Source organism: Schistocerca piceifrons, chromosome X (assembly GCF_021461385.2).
Source record: "Schistocerca piceifrons isolate TAMUIC-IGC-003096 chromosome X, iqSchPice1.1, whole genome shotgun sequence".
NCBI classification, from domain to species: domain Eukaryota; kingdom Metazoa; phylum Arthropoda; class Insecta; order Orthoptera; family Acrididae; genus Schistocerca; species Schistocerca piceifrons.
The window spans coordinates 80,326,244-80,345,005 of NC_060149.1; the positions used below are offsets into that span (position 1 = coordinate 80,326,244).

General features: G+C 38.0%; 1 protein-coding gene across 1 annotated transcript in view; it reads left to right on the forward strand.

Annotated features, from left to right (window-relative positions):
* Positions 1-18,762, forward strand: part of LOC124722185 (dynein axonemal heavy chain 7-like) — a 913,348-nt gene that overhangs the window by 25,707 nt on the left and 868,879 nt on the right. Inside the window, exons 3-4 of the mRNA XM_047247384.1 lie at positions 868-1,022; positions 5,942-6,128. Coding sequence (XP_047103340.1) covers positions 868-1,022; positions 5,942-6,128 — 342 coding nt within the window. The remainder of the gene's footprint in view (positions 1-867; positions 1,023-5,941; positions 6,129-18,762) is intronic.

Below are 18,762 nucleotides of genomic sequence, written 5' to 3' on the forward strand. Positions count from 1 at the left end.
GTAACTGTTGAAGCTAATATTTTAATTTTGAAGGTCATAGACAGCATATCTGATTGGAGGAAGGTAGTCATATATACCAAATATTTCCCACAAAATATTGTAACAGTATTAATTTTAGTGGAAACGTCAGCATATTATAACTGAAATGATTGTACAGATTTCGGAAAATCTATTAAACAACATTTGTTTCTTTCATGTGGCTGTTATTTTCACTGAATTTAATCTTCTAGTATTTTAAACTTCTTTTTTTAACAGCATTACTTTAAATTAGTAAATATCATCTCCAAATAAGATCAACATAGAATTAATGTTCATGAATAAGAACAATAATGGAGTTAGCCCTAGTGCGGAGCCTTGAGCAGGAATTGTGACACTGTGTTCTCAGTCTAAGATTATCATACTACTTGTAAGGTGAGAAATCTTCTTACCCAACAAGCCTTTTGGTAAGCAATAAACGGATGAAATAAACATGGGTTCTGTTAGACCACTGGCAGGGCACATATAATATTTCACACACATAACCCTAATGATGACTGTTTTAATCTCATTTATAATCAAGATGATGATTAGCATATCTATACTTTATCATACTCTGTTGAATGTATTAAACAAACAATGTACTGTATTTTAAAAAATTAATACATAGTTGAAATAAACAGAAAACGTAAGTGCAAAAATGAAGCAATAAAAATATAGAAGAAACACAGGTCTGATCATAAGAGTTAACTAATAAAGTGAAATTAGTTATGGTTGTTACATAACAGAAAAATTGCAAGATCAGTTTCAGTTTTTACTAAAAAAACAGCTGTAGTTAAAGGTTCATCAGTCTAGCAAGTTCAACGTAAGAATTCTGTATTACACTTTCAGGTTGTCGCCAATGCTTTTCCTAAACTTCAGAGAGGTGGTGATATTGTGGAAGAAATAGATTATGAAGTTATTAACCCTAAATCAATGACAATCCCACAGATTTTTGGGGACTCAGGCTTTCTAAAGCTCCCTGGAGTGTTTCCAACCATATTCAAGTATGTAGACTCACAGTTCTTACATTATATATACGAAAAAAGCATTTTTCTATGTAAAGTGGTGCATTACACTTTTCTTAACACAGAATCTTATTTCATGTAATGGAAAGTATGAAATGAAAGTTAATCTCAACTACACATAGCTAGTTTTTAATTTTGAAAGCTTATATGAAATTGTTGAAGCAAAGTCTTCCACTTGTCAATATCGTTTTACATACTGTGATAAAGAATGTATGCTGTATGATATTTTCAATTGTATACTTAGTGGAGACTGTAGCGCAACTCAGAAATAATAATTATTTTGTGTATGAAACAATTTACATGGTAAATGACATACAAAATGTCAGTTTCGAGATACTGTGAATGGATAGTAGTGTATTTTCAATGTCAAAAGCAGTAATTATTATAATAAACATTCTTATAAGTATATATTTGAAGTTTAACATGAAAATATTAACTTCAAAGTAAAACTCATCTTCAAGAACGATGTATTACTAACGTGTTAAATATATTTTGTAAAATCTTAAACATGGCTGCAATTCAGCAATTTTAAAAATTTGAATAGATTGAAGAAAATCAGCCAACCAGTTGCAAACCAAAGGTTTATATAGCCCTTGACATAAGTTACAGTGTTTATAAAAATATCTTCTTCAGAAAGAGTGGGCCTTGCTACATCACATCTGTGATGAGGAGTGGCTGCCCGACTCCACAACGTCTGGACATGGTTTCACCTTGGTTTCCTCATATCTTGATAACACTCACTATTTTTACAAATATCGAAACAGTTCAAGGGCTAAATAAACTTTCTATTGCAGCTGGCTGGCTGATTTTTCAACCTCTTTGTATTGTCTAAGTAAACACTGGTTTTTAACTACTTATGGAGAGTACATTTTATACTTATTCTCATCTTCCATAAGAAGTTTACTTGCATGTTTAGCAGGCCACATGCGTTTATACATGAAAATAGTCTTCAGGTTCTTACTTTAGAGTTCACAATCATGTTTTCAACATCAGGTTGATGTTAACATTGCACAAGTTTATGTTGTTGATGCAATTCTCCAGACATAGAATATTGTGACATTTAACAAGCATCATCGACATTCAACAGTAGCATAAAAGCAGAAGTTGATTTTATTTTGTGTTTTCGAAGTTCTGCTGAATAGTATTTAAAATAAAACTCTTTTTCAACAAATACATATAACGAATGCCTCAATTACACTGCATAAGCAAACGTTTATAGAGAGTACATTATATATTCTTTGTAATATGGCATAGCAACTGATATAAGGATTTCAATGTAATTTACTGATGTGGCTAGTAACCCATCCACAAAATATGTTTTGAAGTCAGTAATAAAAACATAGTAGACAATTTTTTGTCATTTTACGCCATTCATATCCTTATTTACGTGTGTTTTTTTAATAAATAATACAGTTCGTTCAGATACTTTTGAGCACAGCCCGGATGGAGCTACATTTTAATTGCCTCTTTCATTTTAGTGGTGACTGAAATGCTACGTGTGATTGGAGGAGAAGTGAGGGAGGCGATATTGAAATTTACCATTCACTGCCATCTTTAATTTTCTTGTTTTTCATTTTTAATTTTCTCACTCGCATAATTGAATATTTGATTCGTTCTTTCAGTTTAATATTACATTGTGATTTACTGGAGAGAGGGAGATGAGGATGGGGAAGGGATGCGGAAGGGAGGGAAGGCAGCATGGTTCAAATGGCTCTGAGCACTATGGGACTTAACATCTGTGGTCATCAGTCCCCTAGAACTTAGAACTACCTAAACCTAACTAACTTAAGGACATCACACACATCCATGCCTGAGGCAGGATTCGAACCTGCGACCGCTGCGGTCACGCGGTTCCAGACTGAAGTGTCTAGAACCGCACGGCCACACCGGCCGACAAGGCAGCATGGTTTGAAGACATTATTGATAAAGTGGCTTTGGTCATGGAGGTCAATGACCTTGGTCACATGATGTAAACAAGTTAAAAAACCCTATAATTTGTAAACAAAGTGGGCTAGAGTCGCCAGCCATACTACTGTCTTGTATCCAATACCACCTTAAATGTTAAACTGGCACACAGAATCTCACCAGAAAACTATTGTAAGATAAATAATCGAGTGAACAGTTAACTCTGAACATAAATGACCTACCAGTGATATTGAAGGATTCTTCAAAAACCCATAATATTTTCTAATGACGTTAATGCACTACAGAAGAACATCACTGATGAGCTTGAACATTTCGACCACCTGCATAATAGCCAGTACTTCCACCTTTGGCACATATAACAGCGACAACACATCATGGCCTGGAAGCAATGAGGACTTGGTAGGTCATTGGAGGGGGTTGGTACCACACCTACATACACTAGTCACTTAATTCCTGTAAATTCTGGGTAGGGGTGCAATGATGATGAACATGAAATTGAAGTCTTTGATGTCATACTTTTGTTAGAAGAAACTGATGATTAAGAGTATTGCAAGCCACAGAGAGGTCAATGAACACATCGCCTGTGACGTGCCATTCCTCGAATCCATACTTGATGTGCTGTGTGAAGTTGAAGAGCTGTGATGTACACATTTTTCCTTCTCTGAAACCAACTGGCTGTGATATAAGAAGAGCCCCTCCAGGACTTTTTAGAGGTGACAGAACAAGAAAAGGGGCCTGTAATTTTTGGGACCCATGCGATCTTTGCCTGGGTTAGGGACAGCCTTCTGCGAGACTTTGGGGATCTTGCAAACCTGGACCCAGTTGTTCATGAAATCAAGTAGCCAACGCACAAGACCGAAGTTCTTAATCTGCTCTACTCGTATGTCGTCTATTGCAGATATATCACGATTTATAACCTATACACTGAGGTGACAAAAATCATTGGATAGCGATATGCACATATACAGATGGCGGTAGTATCGTGTACACAAGGTATAAAAGGACGGTGCATTGTGCGGAGCATTCATTTGTACTTAAGGTATTCTTGTGAAATGGTTTATGGCGTGATTATGGCCGCATAACGAGTATTAACAGACTTTCAACGCGTAATGGTATTTGGCGCTAGACGCATGGGACATTCCATTTCGGAAATCGTTAGGGAATTTACTATCGCGAGATCAACAGTGTCATGAGTACGCCGAGAATACCAGAATTCAGGTATTACTTCTCACCACGGCAAATGCAGTTACTGACGCCCTTCACTTAACGACCGAGAGCGGCGGTGTCTGCGTAGCGTTGTCAGTGTTAATGCACAAGCAGCACTGCGTGAAACAACGGCAGAAATCAACGGGGGGGGGGGGTACAACAAACGTATGCATTAGGATAGTGCGACGGAATTTGTCGTTAACGGACGATGGCAGCAAACGATCGACGCAAGTGCGTTTGGCAACAGCACAACATCGGTTGTAGTGCCTCAACTGGGTTCGTGAGAACATTGTTTGGACTCTAGACGACTACAAAACCTTGGCCTGGTCACAAGAGTTTCGATGTCGGCTGGTAAGAGCTGATGGTGGGGTTCACGTTGATATGGACCTCCATAGAGACCAGTTGTCCTTGTTGACATTGAAGCATTAGCAAATCATTTTTCCTATGCGATACTCCACCTTTGATATGTACTATAACTGAACTAAACTAAACTCCATCCAAGCAGGTCTCAAAAGAACTAACAGTACTGACCGACCGCCGTGTCATCCTTATCCTACGGGTGTCACTGAACGCAGACATGGAGGAACGTGTGGTCAGCACACTGCTCTCGCAGTCGTTGTCAGTTTTCGTGACCAGAGATATGTACTATATGAAAGTCTTATCCTGACCTGTTATATTTGTTGTAAATAATCTGAATGAGCTACTGTATATCAAGGAGTTTGTCCATTATTTATACAAAAAAATCTCTTTTCTCTTGTCTGCAGTTCTAGCCAAATATTTCTGTAAACATATCGTTTCATCATAGAGTTTTATTAATTTACCATCACTGCGATCAATACTTCTAACAGGTATTCATTCTTTTTGCCAAAAAAGGAAACATTTCTTAATCATCCCCACTGGTCTTTCTTTCTTTCTTTCTTAGTTTTAGTAATTTTAGGTTGTAGAAGAAAGTGTTCAACACTTGTCAATGTTGTTTGGCTCCAATGATTTGATAACAAATGTAGTCAATGAGAGGTGTAAAACTGTTACACTAATTTGTTTAATCACCTTCCAGAAGAAGATGTTGCTGTTTTCTTAGTTTAGGAATACCACATCACAGCAATCCCTCCACATCAACAGCAGAAGCTACTCAAAACAATAACTGTAAAATCAGCCATGAAATACAAATGCATTTTTCTTTACAAAATAGGAAAACCAAGCATATATCATTTTAAAGATATAGACACATCAAAATAAATTTATCAAATAATAATAATGATAACAATAGTGGAAGTAATTCATATAGACAGCACTTGGTGCTTTTTCATATTGACTTAACAAATAAAACAAGCTTCTAGGCGAAAACTTCATGATCGTTGGAGGTTGCCAAGTAGTTGTTTAAGTGAGCTAAAATATTACACTGATCAGTTAGTTGTCCATTGAAACAGATAAAGGAGTCAGAGTCATACCTTGTGGAAGTTGATAAATAGGGACCACTATAATGTGTATGCTAAATTAAATGCTTGAGATATTTTATTCAAAACATCTTTATGCATTTTTTCCTATGTAACAGTTGTAATTTCCCCTTTACCAGTGTCAACAATATTTTTGGATTTAACACATTCCAATTATGAACACGCAGTATACTTTGTATTTTGTTATTAAATATTGAAAATTTCCCAGCGTCAGTCTTTATCTGTAACTTACACAATGCTCCAGCACTGGTAAAACAGTGAAAAAAACATCAGTTAGTAAATAACTGTGTTACAGAAGTTACTTTTTTGCAGGAGACTCTGTGCTAATGATGCTTCAAAAAGGAGGTGGATTGTTTTTGATGGACCAATAGATTCGAGATGGGTAGAAAATTTGAACACTGTACTCGACGATAACAAGAAGCTTTGTTTAACGTCTGGCGAAGCTCTTGAACTGACAGAAAATATGTCTATAATTTTTGAAGTAGTTGACCTGTCTGAGGTGAATATTTCAAATTTTGTTTTATTTATTACTATTAGTATTCCTAGTGCTCTTTTTTAAGGTTATTATTTATTTAAATTCTGTGAGTGGAAACTGTAGGAGGAGAAACTTAATATGCATGTATATAACTGCTTCAAATGTAGACCTATAGGTATATCATTAACACAATACGTTTTCGTATTCTGAGAATTTATCAAAGAGTTTTATACTTCAACATATGCAGAGCAGAGGCAACCATGGAATATATATGCTGAGTTGTTATATGCTGTACAACTCTTTATAAAATGCGAACAGGCACATCAAAGAACTTTTCAAATTAATCGGTAGCCATAAATTCTGTAGGAATTTGGTTCACACGGTTGTCGTAATTCTACGTGATCTCATTATTTTCAGTGTACTGGGAATAACAGTTAATCACTTCCAAAATACAGGTTTATTAAAACTTGACCATGGTTTCGACAGTTTTAAAACTGTCTTCTTCAGAAGGTATTGAACCTATTAACAAATTTTATGACATTTTATGTAGGACATATAGTATATGGCATCATTAAAATAAACAAAATTATTAGGAAACGATTAAAAATAATTTTAGCGAAGCATAATCATGTAGAAATACATTATCTATAACCACTGTGGGAGTCATTGGCTGTTTAGTACATGTGCATGTCATTCACTTAATCACCATTTCAAATACGTAATTTAAAAGTAACAGCTCTCTATTGCAGAGGTTTGTCTAAAAAAAATTTAAAATATCACACATTTGACATTGAATCCAACACTGTGTAGTGTGTCACTTGGAAGATTTATATACATACATACATACATATATATATATATATATATATATATATATATATATATATATATATATAACATTAAATAAAAATGAGAAATGTTGCTTCGCATCCTACAGAGAATAAATGTTTCATGTACAGAACTAGTGACTGGCTGAAGGGTAGAAGCGTTAGTTTCAGGTAGGTGGCGCTCATACATGCCCTGTATGCATGTAACTGCAGTGAGTAGCGTGTGTGATATCAGAAGAATATATTCAGTACTAGAGTTAACATATTAACTAAAAAGTTTGTAAAGAGGGAGAGGGGAGCGAGTAAAAAGTGTGCCATTAAAGTCATGTGGCTAATAAAGTGCCTGCAGGCTCCGGTAAACATAGCAATCTATTTACAATAGCATAAAGAGGCACAAGAAGCAGTTGTGGGTGAATATTTAAATTTAACAAACATGAGTGACAAGGCAAGAAAGCTTTAAGGAAATATTATCAATGTAGCACAGGCCCAATACTAACGTATTAAGATAAACCATGAGATGGAGGAATACTGTAAAAGGACACACAGTAATGGCGAAACTGCAAATATTAAAAGACAAAGGCAGACTGGTGAACGAGATGCTAAAGGAGAAAGCATACAATATGAACGAATACACTAGGGTGATATAAAATACACAGTAAAAGAGTGAATATATGAAGACTGCAAAGCAGCGTACTTATTTCTAGAAAACGCGATGTTATAGGCAGAATAAAACACATTAAAAATTAAGAAAAGTTGAAGATGAAATGAACATTGCAAAATAATAAAATAAAAGACATACTATTAGTTCTTTTAAGACAAAGCTCTACAGTAGAGAGCTACTACTTTTAAATCATGTATTTTAAATAGTGATTTAGTCGAAGCCACACCGGACAGTCAACGACTCCCTCACTGGATATAGATGATGTAGTTCTATGTAAGTATGCTTCACTAGATCGCCTGGCTAGCCGCATGGTCTAGCACGCTGCTTCCCAAGGGGGAAGTCATGCCGGTCCCCAGCAAGAATCTGCCTGGCGTATTAGTGTTGAGTCCAGGTTTGCCAGCCAGCCTTTGGATGGTTTTTAAGGTGATTTTCCATCTGCTGATGCACAGCCACTTTCAAAATCCTACACTCTCAGTATTTTATCAATGTATAGGATCACAGCCAAATGAAAGTACCACACATTATAAAAACAAGTCTCACAATTATTGAGTAATTATACATTTATTTGCCAAATTTTAAGGACAAATAATAATAATAATAATAATAACAATAATTTCATTATGCCATTACAGCAATAGACAACATCAAAAACAGGGTAGTAACTACATTAATATACACTAAAATAGAATGGTTTTTTTTCTGAAATTACGATCTTTTAATAAAGTTAATGAATATTCGTCTATGATGGGCAAAGCCTTATATTGCTTATTTAAATACATCAGCTGGAAGATCTTGTATACCTAGTCGAATTTTACTAAATAATATATGCTTTATAAGCTCATACCTGATAATTAATCATGACATTCAATAATATGGTACTTAGTTTTATCTATTGTTTCTTGTCCTATGATAATAGAGGTTTTCTCTGTATTTTAATTCACGCAATTTTTACTTGTTTAAATTAAGGTAATAACATCACACTAATTTACATTCAAGGAATTGACACATCTTGCGTCTTCAGAAAGAAGTTCTATTTTAAATTAAAAATCATGCACTCTGACTTTTTGCAGTTAACAGAACTAAGCACTACTTTACTTACTGTTAGAACAGTGCGTGAAATGTGTGATAGTTGAACATGAAAAGCAGTTTACTTGTTTTCATTCCCTTACGACACATGGCCAGAAACGGGCCATTCGAGGAATATGTGGTGTAAGCTCGGGAACCTCTTCTCACCTCTATCAGGAAATTCTGACACTGTTGTTAACAATATAAGCTTATTCACTAGAGTTAGCAGCTTTCACTCAGTTAATACTAGGTGGACATCCAATCTCTATTTGGAATGTACCTCCTTGACTCTTGTGCAGAAAGGCGTGCAGTATTCTTCTGCATCCATTTTCAATAAGTTTCCTCAAGAATTCAAAACTCTTAGCAGTATACTACGCCCTTACAAGTCTAAACTGAAGAGTTTCCTCATCGCTGACTCCTGGAAAAACTGAAAAACTAAGCTAATTCCTGTCTTATGTTGTTGATTGCGTTTATTTAAACTTATGGCCCGTCGTTTGCATAGGAGTCGTATATGTTTCATTATATGTGTTACTACTCTTCTATTATAATTTCGTGTACTGTCTTGTACTGTGAACATGAAGACTTGCTCCTCAGTATGACACTATTGAAAATGACATAAACAGAAAAAAGGCTAAGAAATCTATAAGCATGTCTCACTTGACGTTGTCCTTGATTATTATTCCAAAGAATTTTGTCCATTTTTCCTGTTTCACAACGTCGTTCCCTTTGAATAATTTCGTACTAAATTGTGTCTGTTTCCTGGCGTTACATGCAATTACTGCTGTCTGTTAAGCACTAACATTTCGATTGCTTTCATTGAAATACTTGACTATTTCATGTGTAAAACTGTTCCACAGCACCTCCAGACTGTCATAAACTTCATGCTGCTCAGAATGTCATATAATCTTTTTTTAGAGTTAGGAAAACAATATTTTACCTTAATATAAATTAAGAGAAGAAGGGGTTCCAACATTGAAGTCTCCGTATCTTCATATTTCATATTAGTAATTTTGGATTTGAATGACCCACTGTTTGTTTTGAGCAACATAAATTACATCCTATCGCTCATATACGATTTCATAAATTCATAGGAAATTCTTTAATACCCAGGTTCCATAGCTTGTCCAGAAGCATGGTGCTATTGATATGATCTAAGGATTTTTCGATATTGGGAAACACTGCAGTGACATATTCATTGTTCTCTTTGATAGTTTTATTTCGTCTGTTAACTTTACTGTGGCTACTGATGTTGACACGTTTTCATAAAGCCATTCTGATTTTCAGATGGTAGATTATGTTGACTCGGGAATGTCATTAGTTGTGTGTAAATGACTTTTTCAATTACCACATAAAATGCTGGTACGATTGACGTGGGTCAATAGTTTCAAATTTTGTGTTTATCACCTTTCACGTAAATCAGTGTTACTTGTGGTATTTTTAGATTGGTTAGAAAACTAATTGACATAGTTACATCATCTACTACTGTGGGCATGACATCAGATATGTTGTCTATACACCCTTTTAATGTGCTGATAGCCAAGCCAACTCAACATGGCCTGTCGATATTGAATTTTTTAGTGACCTTACTACGTATTTCCTCACCTTGTTGTTATCTGGGACCAAATACAAACTCTGTTTAATTGGACTGGCATTATATCTGTACTGGAGAGTTTTGGAATTATCTTTGATGAATTTTCAACAAAAGAAAATTACTCATTGAAATACCTAGCACCTGATGATAGTTTATCGTTACTGATAAGGTCCATGGCTGATTTGTCATTGCAATCCATGATGCTATTTATAGCTTTCCAAGCAGCTATCTAGTGTTACTCACCGAGCGAAGGGACGCAGTGGTTACCGTACTGGACTCACATTCGGGAGGACGACGGTTCAATCCTGCATCCGACCATCCTGATTTAGGTTTTCCGTGGTTTTCCTAAATCGCTCCAGGCAAATGCCGGGATGATTCCTTTGAAAGGGCATGGCCGACTTCCTTCCCCGTCCTTCCCTAATCCGACGAGACCGATGACCACGATATCTGGTCTCCTCCATCAAAACAACCCATCCCCCTCCAGTGTTACTCAAGTTTCTTAACGCCATGGCTACGTATTTACTTCTAGTTTCTAATAGTAGGTCATTGTAACAATCACCAGTAGTTCTTAAATTCCATCTTCAGTCAACGATTATTGCCAGCCTTTGGCGTTGCACATTGGAAATATCAATGTTTTTCTCTTGTTGTTTTCACTTAACGATTTCACCAATTTCCTGGAAAGGTAATTTCTTGGTATGAGACTCTGAAGCAATAATAAAATATTGACACCAGTCCAGTGAAATTAATGCAGTTTCTTACATAATGCTGTAAAGGTTTTAGCTATGTTGAAATTTCCAACATTGCCATGATGGGTGGTTCTTTTTGTGACATATTTTATCTTTTTGCAATGTCAATAGTTTTCAGCTTCTATCAGCATATGAACAGCAAATGGGAAGCTTCAGAACTGAGGGAAACATGTTAGTTATAATGTTGACAGTGCAAAGATTTGCTGCTATTGACCTGTCTAGAGGGCTCATTTGTCAGGAAAGTTAAATTAAAGTGATCTACGATTACCACAATTTTTTTCATGCTGGAGTTAGTAGGTAGCATGTCAATTTTTTATACCTCCAGTTAGAGTGATGTTAACCCAGTAATTAACCCAGTGCGAGGGCAATTTCTGCTCTGGTCTACAGGGTGTATCCACTAGGGACCTTTGAAAACCATCTGAAAAAATTTCAAAATAATCAGAAGCATCAACGGATGTTTAAGCTTTTTCAGCCCGCCTTTATCGTGCCCTCCTGAGGCGTGGTCATAGGGGGGTGAGACATCGACACATGAGTGAGCAAAATGGCAAGGGTTCCTCTAAGACCACCCAGTTTCGCAACACGTTGGTGCCACCTGCGCACCTTTGTTGAGAATTGAAAAACTGTACCTGTACAGAGACAGCAAGTCACTAATCACTAGACACTGCTGTGTCAGGCAACCATTTCGACAACCCTGAGTTGCGCATCACTGTATCGCTGAAATAGCACCTTCTGTCTGCATGCGAGTTCTAAGGGGTGTCGATAGGGATTCCTGTCTCACAAGCGCCTAGTAATCAGTTACTGGCAGTCTCTATACAGGTACATTTTTAAAATGCTCAACAACAGTGTCCGGATGGCAGTGAGGATGTTGTCAAATCTGGTGTCTTCGCCGTTTTGCTCATAGATGTGTAAGTGTCGCTCCTCCCTGTGATCACGCCATTGGAGGGTGTGGACCAAGAGGGCTTAAAAAGCATAAATACCCTTTGATGCTTCAGATCACTTTCTAATTTCGTCGAATGGTTTGAACGGTCTCTGGTGGTTCCCCCTACACACCACAGCAAAATAACTACTACGCTACTCTCAAAAGGGGTGCGATATCACGTTCAGTGTGGTTGCAGGGCCTATATGTCCTTAGAGAAGGGTTGAATTGTCTGGGAGAGGCAGCAGTGACAAAAGTTGTCGAAAACCTCGTTCTCTTACTCATCGCACAGCGAAATGCCGTTTTCGACCGTGAGATGTGTGGAAATCAACGACCCAAGGGAACGGGTCGTTTCACTGACGCACTTTATGCCACGCTTTGAGACCTTTTCGTATCGATAACGAGCGCCGGTGTGTCTGAAATGTTTTCCTCAGCCACCCATAAAATAAAATAACCAGGTGATTTAAACGCTGGGGATCGCAGTTCTGACATCCATTGCACAGGCGTCATATGAAGGGGTGAAATGCGGGTACGAGGGGGTGCGACGACTTTCCCACCAAGTGTCACGGTCAGGGAGGCGTATGGCAGAATTATGGTGAATTTTGGTGTCAATGTGACATCATTAACCCTCCTCAGGTCACACATGAAGTTCTGAGCCCTGGCCTGTTTTTCACAGGAGTCTGCACCTTGCTATTTGAAGCGTCGCCGAGCTCGAGGATTTTTTAACTAGTCGTGACGTTGACGTTTTTGTTTGCTGTAGAATGGTCTGCCTTGTGTTTCCTACAATTATTACGAGTGTTACGCGTGCTGCATCCAGTTGCGTTATCAGTATAATTTATATAATTTTTGCCCTTATATATCAAGTTGTCCTTACTCACAGATTGAGAGTTGTAACACTATCACTGCAAATTGTGTTTTTTTTTTTCTCTATGACCAAGTGACATTATGGGGTACCTTAGTACTGTAGTTTTTTTCTTCTTCATAGTTTCTAATAGAAAGTTAGCGACTTATTTGCTGCCAAGACTGTTTAAGTGATACCCATTTCGCGTACAATATTCTCTGCGAAATTCACTTGTTTTAATTACCATACTTGAACATTTGCATTTTTTGAACACAGTTCATAGACCTGCGTATTTTATTTAACTTAATTATTTCTTCACACATGACTCTTTTAACGTCATGTCTAAATGGCACTAAATGAACGTTCTTAGAAACAGTGTAAGGTAGTTTCTTCCATAAAGTATTCAACAGATGTTTGCTGTTGTTGTGGGAAATATCATTTGTTCCTGTTGCAAATTACCAGGATATCAGAAGGGCATATTTTGGGGATGTTGTGGTAAATGGTTTTCAACATGAAACTTGCATTGACCTGGTACTAAACATAACGTAAACATTCGATGTGTGCGTCTTCATTCAGAAACCTAGCAGTTTGCGGCCTTGACTGTCACCCAAAATGATGCCATTGAATATTTTTCCACATGAAACTTCGTTCTTGTTTCTGTTTTCTTTTTTAGGAATTAATCATAGGTAATTTTGAGTTTATCGGCTTTGCTTCCACAAATTTCGGGGGAATATCAGTTTTACCTGATGATTAACATTGTTGCACTTTACCTTTTGAGCTGATGGTAAAATGCAAATTATTTCAGGAATGTTATTGACAAAATTACATATTTCTAATCAAGCAAATGATAAAAATCTTAATAATTTTTTCAGTGAGTGTGTTGGGAAGAAGCCAGATTAGATGAAACAGAAAGATGAAGTATATCCGAAAATGTTCTCATTTCAAAACAAACAAAAAGTTAAGAGGAAAGTCTACAGCTGAGTGTTTGATATGTGGCAAAGAAGGCTTTGCTTCCACAAATTTCGGGGGAATATCAGTTTTACCTGATGATAACATTGTTGCACTTTACCTTTTGAGCTGATGGTAAAATGCAAATTATTTCAGGAATGTTATTGACGAAATTACATCTTTCTAATCAAGCAAATGATAAAAATCTTAATAATTTTTTCAGTGAGTGTGTTGGGAAGAAGCCAGATTAGATGAAACAGAAAGATGAAGCATATCCGAAAATGTTCTCATTTCAAAACAAACAAAAAGTTAAGAGGAAAGTCTACAGCTGAGTGTTTGATATGTGGCAAAAAAGGGCAGGTTAAAATTTTTGCATTATTAAGCTGTTCGCGTTCTCTAAAGACGATTTGTTTATTTAATCGTATGACTAGGGCCCCCTATCACGCAGGTCGTTCGCCGGGTGCTTGTCTCTCAATTTGACGCCACTTCGGCGACCTGCAGTCGATGAGGATGACAGGATGATGATGAGGACAGCACAACACCCAGTCCCTTGGCGGAGAAAATTCCCCGTCCCAGCCGGGAATCTAACCCAGGCCCAGAGGATTGACAATCCGTTACGCTGACCATTCAGCTACTGGGGGCGTACTCTAAAGACAATTACTTCTGTTTTAAGTTCAACCAAAAGGGCACGCTTTCCAGGCCATGTCATAATGCATCTTTATACAGAAATGAGAAAACTGAAAAAATTCGTTTCTAAACAGCAAAAAAGCCACAAACACAGAGCACTAGTGGACATCAAATTATCTAATGGCAAACAAATAACGAAGCTACGATCTGGTAAGACATGACATGGGATCAAAATTGTACCGTAGAGCAACAGATATCTTTTAAAAAGGAGTACTTCTTCATGAAAATAAGAGATAAGGTAAGTGGGTTATACATACAAAGTTAGACAATGGGAGAATGAAAACAAGAATACTGAAACTAAAAGATTTCTGTATGGTCCTAATAGTTTCAACATCAAAACACTTGTTCACTGAAAAGACAAAAGAGTTTAAAGACAGATGCACACAGTATCACATCAGTTGATCATTAATACATGCACAAAAGTTGAATTAGAATCAGCAAGCTAAAGCAATACATGTTTTCCTTATATTTCCTTGGAGTTAAAATGGATGTTATTGATTTGAGAAAATTTTAATGTAACTGCAGTATTGTAGCTAAACATTGCATCTGAAGCGTCAATAATAAATCAAAGTACAGAATCTAGATTAATTGTGGTTTTAGTTCATCCTGTTATATACACATGAAAGAAACAAAGATGAGAAAGGATCAGCTGAAGCTGATACTTTTACAGATGAAAACAAACAATAGTGAAATCAAAGGTGGCACTACCAAAACTAAGTAACACAGGACTACCAAAAAATTCTCTCTCCTTTACAAAAACAATCACGTCCTACCAAATTGAGGCTGAAGAACAAGAATATGACATCAGAATTTTTGTGTTAGCTCTTGGTTCATAGATACATACATGTGTGTACAGAATATCTCTCTTTGCTCTCTTACCTATTTAATTATTCACTTGAGCATTAAGCGTTTCTGGGTTTTTTTCTGTTGCAACCCTCATCTTCGGCATCCCTCATGACATTTCAAGTATAGAAGAAATAGCTGTTAATGCCAAGGTATATGACACATTTTCCAACATACTGGTGCTTCATTCAGTTTTGGAATTCAGTGTTGTGTCACAGATGTTACTGGCAAAGGATCCAAGGGTAAAAAAAATCCTCAAACTCTACTATCAATTTCTCCATTTCCTGTTTTTCTGGTCCTTCCAGATGCAATTATATTAGTGGCCTGCTTCTGATTATGGTCCACATTTGATGCGCCCAAATAATCCTCCTCTAGGATGTCCAGATGCGCTACCAATAGTCCCCTTCTTAGTTTTACTTCGTTGGGCACCAAATTTATTTGTACTCACAGGCACCATTGTCCCAACATCTCGCTCTTGTATGCATACAATGCTCGTTCTTACAAAACAACATGATGTATCGTGTCTAGTGACTCTATTATACATAACTGGAACAGGAAAGGGAGGTAATGACAGTGGCACGTAAAGTGCCCTCCGCCACACACCGTTGGGTGGCTTGCGGAGTATCAATGTAGATGTAGATGTAGATAGATGAACATATCAACAGTTAACGTAGGTCCCAAACCCCCCCCAAAGCAACTTAATGGTACCCTATGGCACAATATCATCTGAAACAAGGTTGAGCTGTTTTGTACACGGTTTAATCGAATCATTCCTTTAGGCAGATGATTGTTGCAACAATATGGCACTGGCAACAGTTCGCCCTAGATGTATTGTTATTGTGAGTTCCACCTAACATACCAACAGTTAACTTAGGTCCTACACTCACCTAAACTTCCCAACTTCTTGGCAGATGAAAACTGTGTGCCGGACCGAGATTCAAACTGAGGTAATGTCTTATTTGGATGACCTAGAATCACTGGAAAGATTGGAGGTTGCTCAGATGATCAGTAACAGTAAGTAAAGAAATTACTTCCCAACTTCCCGATGCCCTCCAACAGAATATCATTTGAACAAGCATTACCGCTTTTGTACACAGTTTAATCGATTCATCCCTCTAGTTAGACAAACCTTCCAACGGTACTTCGATGGCAACAGTTTTTCCTAACCAGAATGCCGTCCCTCTAAGTTCCACCGTATGTGCTAAATGTAAGTTCTGGCATGATGTTTCAACAGCAAGTCCAATCCTATCATACAGTAATCTTCTCTCACATGAGGTACTGCTTCCACACATTGTTCAAACTGAACCACGTCAACCTCAAAATTCAATAACGCTAACCATAATACTTTTATGTCATTGCCTCCCATATCATGCAACCTGTAGCATGGTGGGTTTAACCACTTTGGACATATGAGATCCTGACTTTCCACTGACACATGCATCTGAAAAAACTTACGTTTCCTGTCTCTCACCCTATACACTAAATCACATTACAGCTCTGCATAAGTATCTGTTGCATCAAAACTTAATGTGAACGCTGCTCAGTGGATTTAGGTTCCCTTGTGCATTTAACCCTTTTCCATTTCTGTCCTGTCTATGCCCACCAGTATTCCTATAACCCATCTGATGGTGTCCATCTTCACCATTTATACCCCATTGAGCCTGCTTACGTTGCTCTGAACGCACACTGGTCGTCCACACGTATAAAACGCTTCCCACTTGATATCAGTTTCCCTAAGCTCCCTAGGCAAACTGACATCAGTAACCGTCCATATCAGTTTCCTCAAACTCCGTAGCCAACCTGACGGCACTGAACAGTTCTTTTGGCTGCTCACTGAAGCATGTGCAGACATATCAGATGAAAAGCCCCTCAAGAAGGTGTCAACAGCCCTATGTTTGGCTTCTTCTAGTATAATGTTATTTGCCTCGTCATTCGCCCGCAAATTTGAACAGTAATCATACATTTCCGTCCGCGAAGCCTTAAACTGAACCACTGTCTCCCTTCGTCACACTACTCAACTGCTAGCATAAATATTTCACACAGTTTTCTTTATACCAATGTAGGAGACCTTCCCTTAACTGCTTAAATGCATATTCGTCCCTTAACCATTTTGTTCACGAGACAAACGTCATTGCCTCCTCAGCCAACCGTAATTTCTTTACTTACTGTTACTGATCATCTGAGCAACCTCCAATCTTTCCAGTGATTCTAGGTCATCCAAATAAGACATTACCTCAGTTCGAATCTCGGTCCGGCACACAGTTTTCATCTGCCAGGAAGTTTCAAGACATTACATCCTCAGCTGACTTATCAGAAAATGGAGTAGTTAGGTTGGCTGTGGCTGGATCTGTCTGGGATTCAGACTGACCGACTACTGCTAACTGCTCATCCTTAACCGTAATTTGACCTAGTAATCCCGTCTTGTCCGCGCTCTCAGCTGTGCCACCTCATTAAGTGGAGACTGCATCCTGCCCACCTGGACAAAACCCTGCATCCTGGATTCCGCCACTGTAGAACCCTTTACCCTCCATACACAAAAAGGAACGACTCTTCATCAGTTTAGACTATTTACACACTTGAAATTAGTGGACAACCACTTTAACTCTATACCTAGATTCTTTCGACTGCCTAGAAAAATAGTCTTAACAGTGGCATGTAAAACATTCTGCCGAAAGTGAGTCTGCATAAGGTGCATTATGCATTAAAAGTTTGCACTGAGAACACCACAGTGGCTGCAAATAGTGCTCCCTACAGTTCAGACGGAACTGCAATATATCAGCCAGTTGCACCGGTTTGATCAACTTAACTTTCTAGTTTCAGTGTACTTTCTGCCTAGGCCCCATCACCTTCACACAGACAAAGAGAATCAACAGTTTACTCACTCACCGCAGTGTAGATGACAGTGCAATCTACAGCTGTGACATCGTTCTGCATGGCAGTCGGACCTTATGATGCCCCCAGGAGTCGGCACCAACACTTCTGACACATGACACGGTGCATGAGTACTTCTGTGCGGAGTTGGGTCATTGCAGTGTGATTAGGCGAGGGAGCAGGCCGTTGGTAGCTTGACAAATAATATGAAAAGTTAAGACATTTTATTAACACTCGTGTGATTATACTCATTGTGCATCGGTGAAGCCTGCAGCCATGACCCCCTCACAGCACATGGAGAGGACAGCGCATGGCAGCAACGAGTTGGTGGCTATTGAGCCGTGACATTGGCGATCAGGAATGCCAGAAGCTTATGCCGTTAGTAGAACACAGCCACTTCCAATAGAATTAACAGCACTGAAGGCTGCCCAGTTGCTTGTAAGGGTTACTGGCCTCCAGTGGTGGAACCTGTCATTGCGAGTGACGGAATATAGCGCCTAGGGGCGCACACCAGCATAGAAGGGTGGGTAGCTGTCCGTCCTAGCTTTGTTTTGTTGTTGAGATGGGCCAGGCGGCAGCCCACTGGGGAAGAAATACCAAGTCCTAGGAGGAGAACTTGGTACTAGCAGATAGTGCAGTGGTTGTGGCCCAAATTTGTAAAG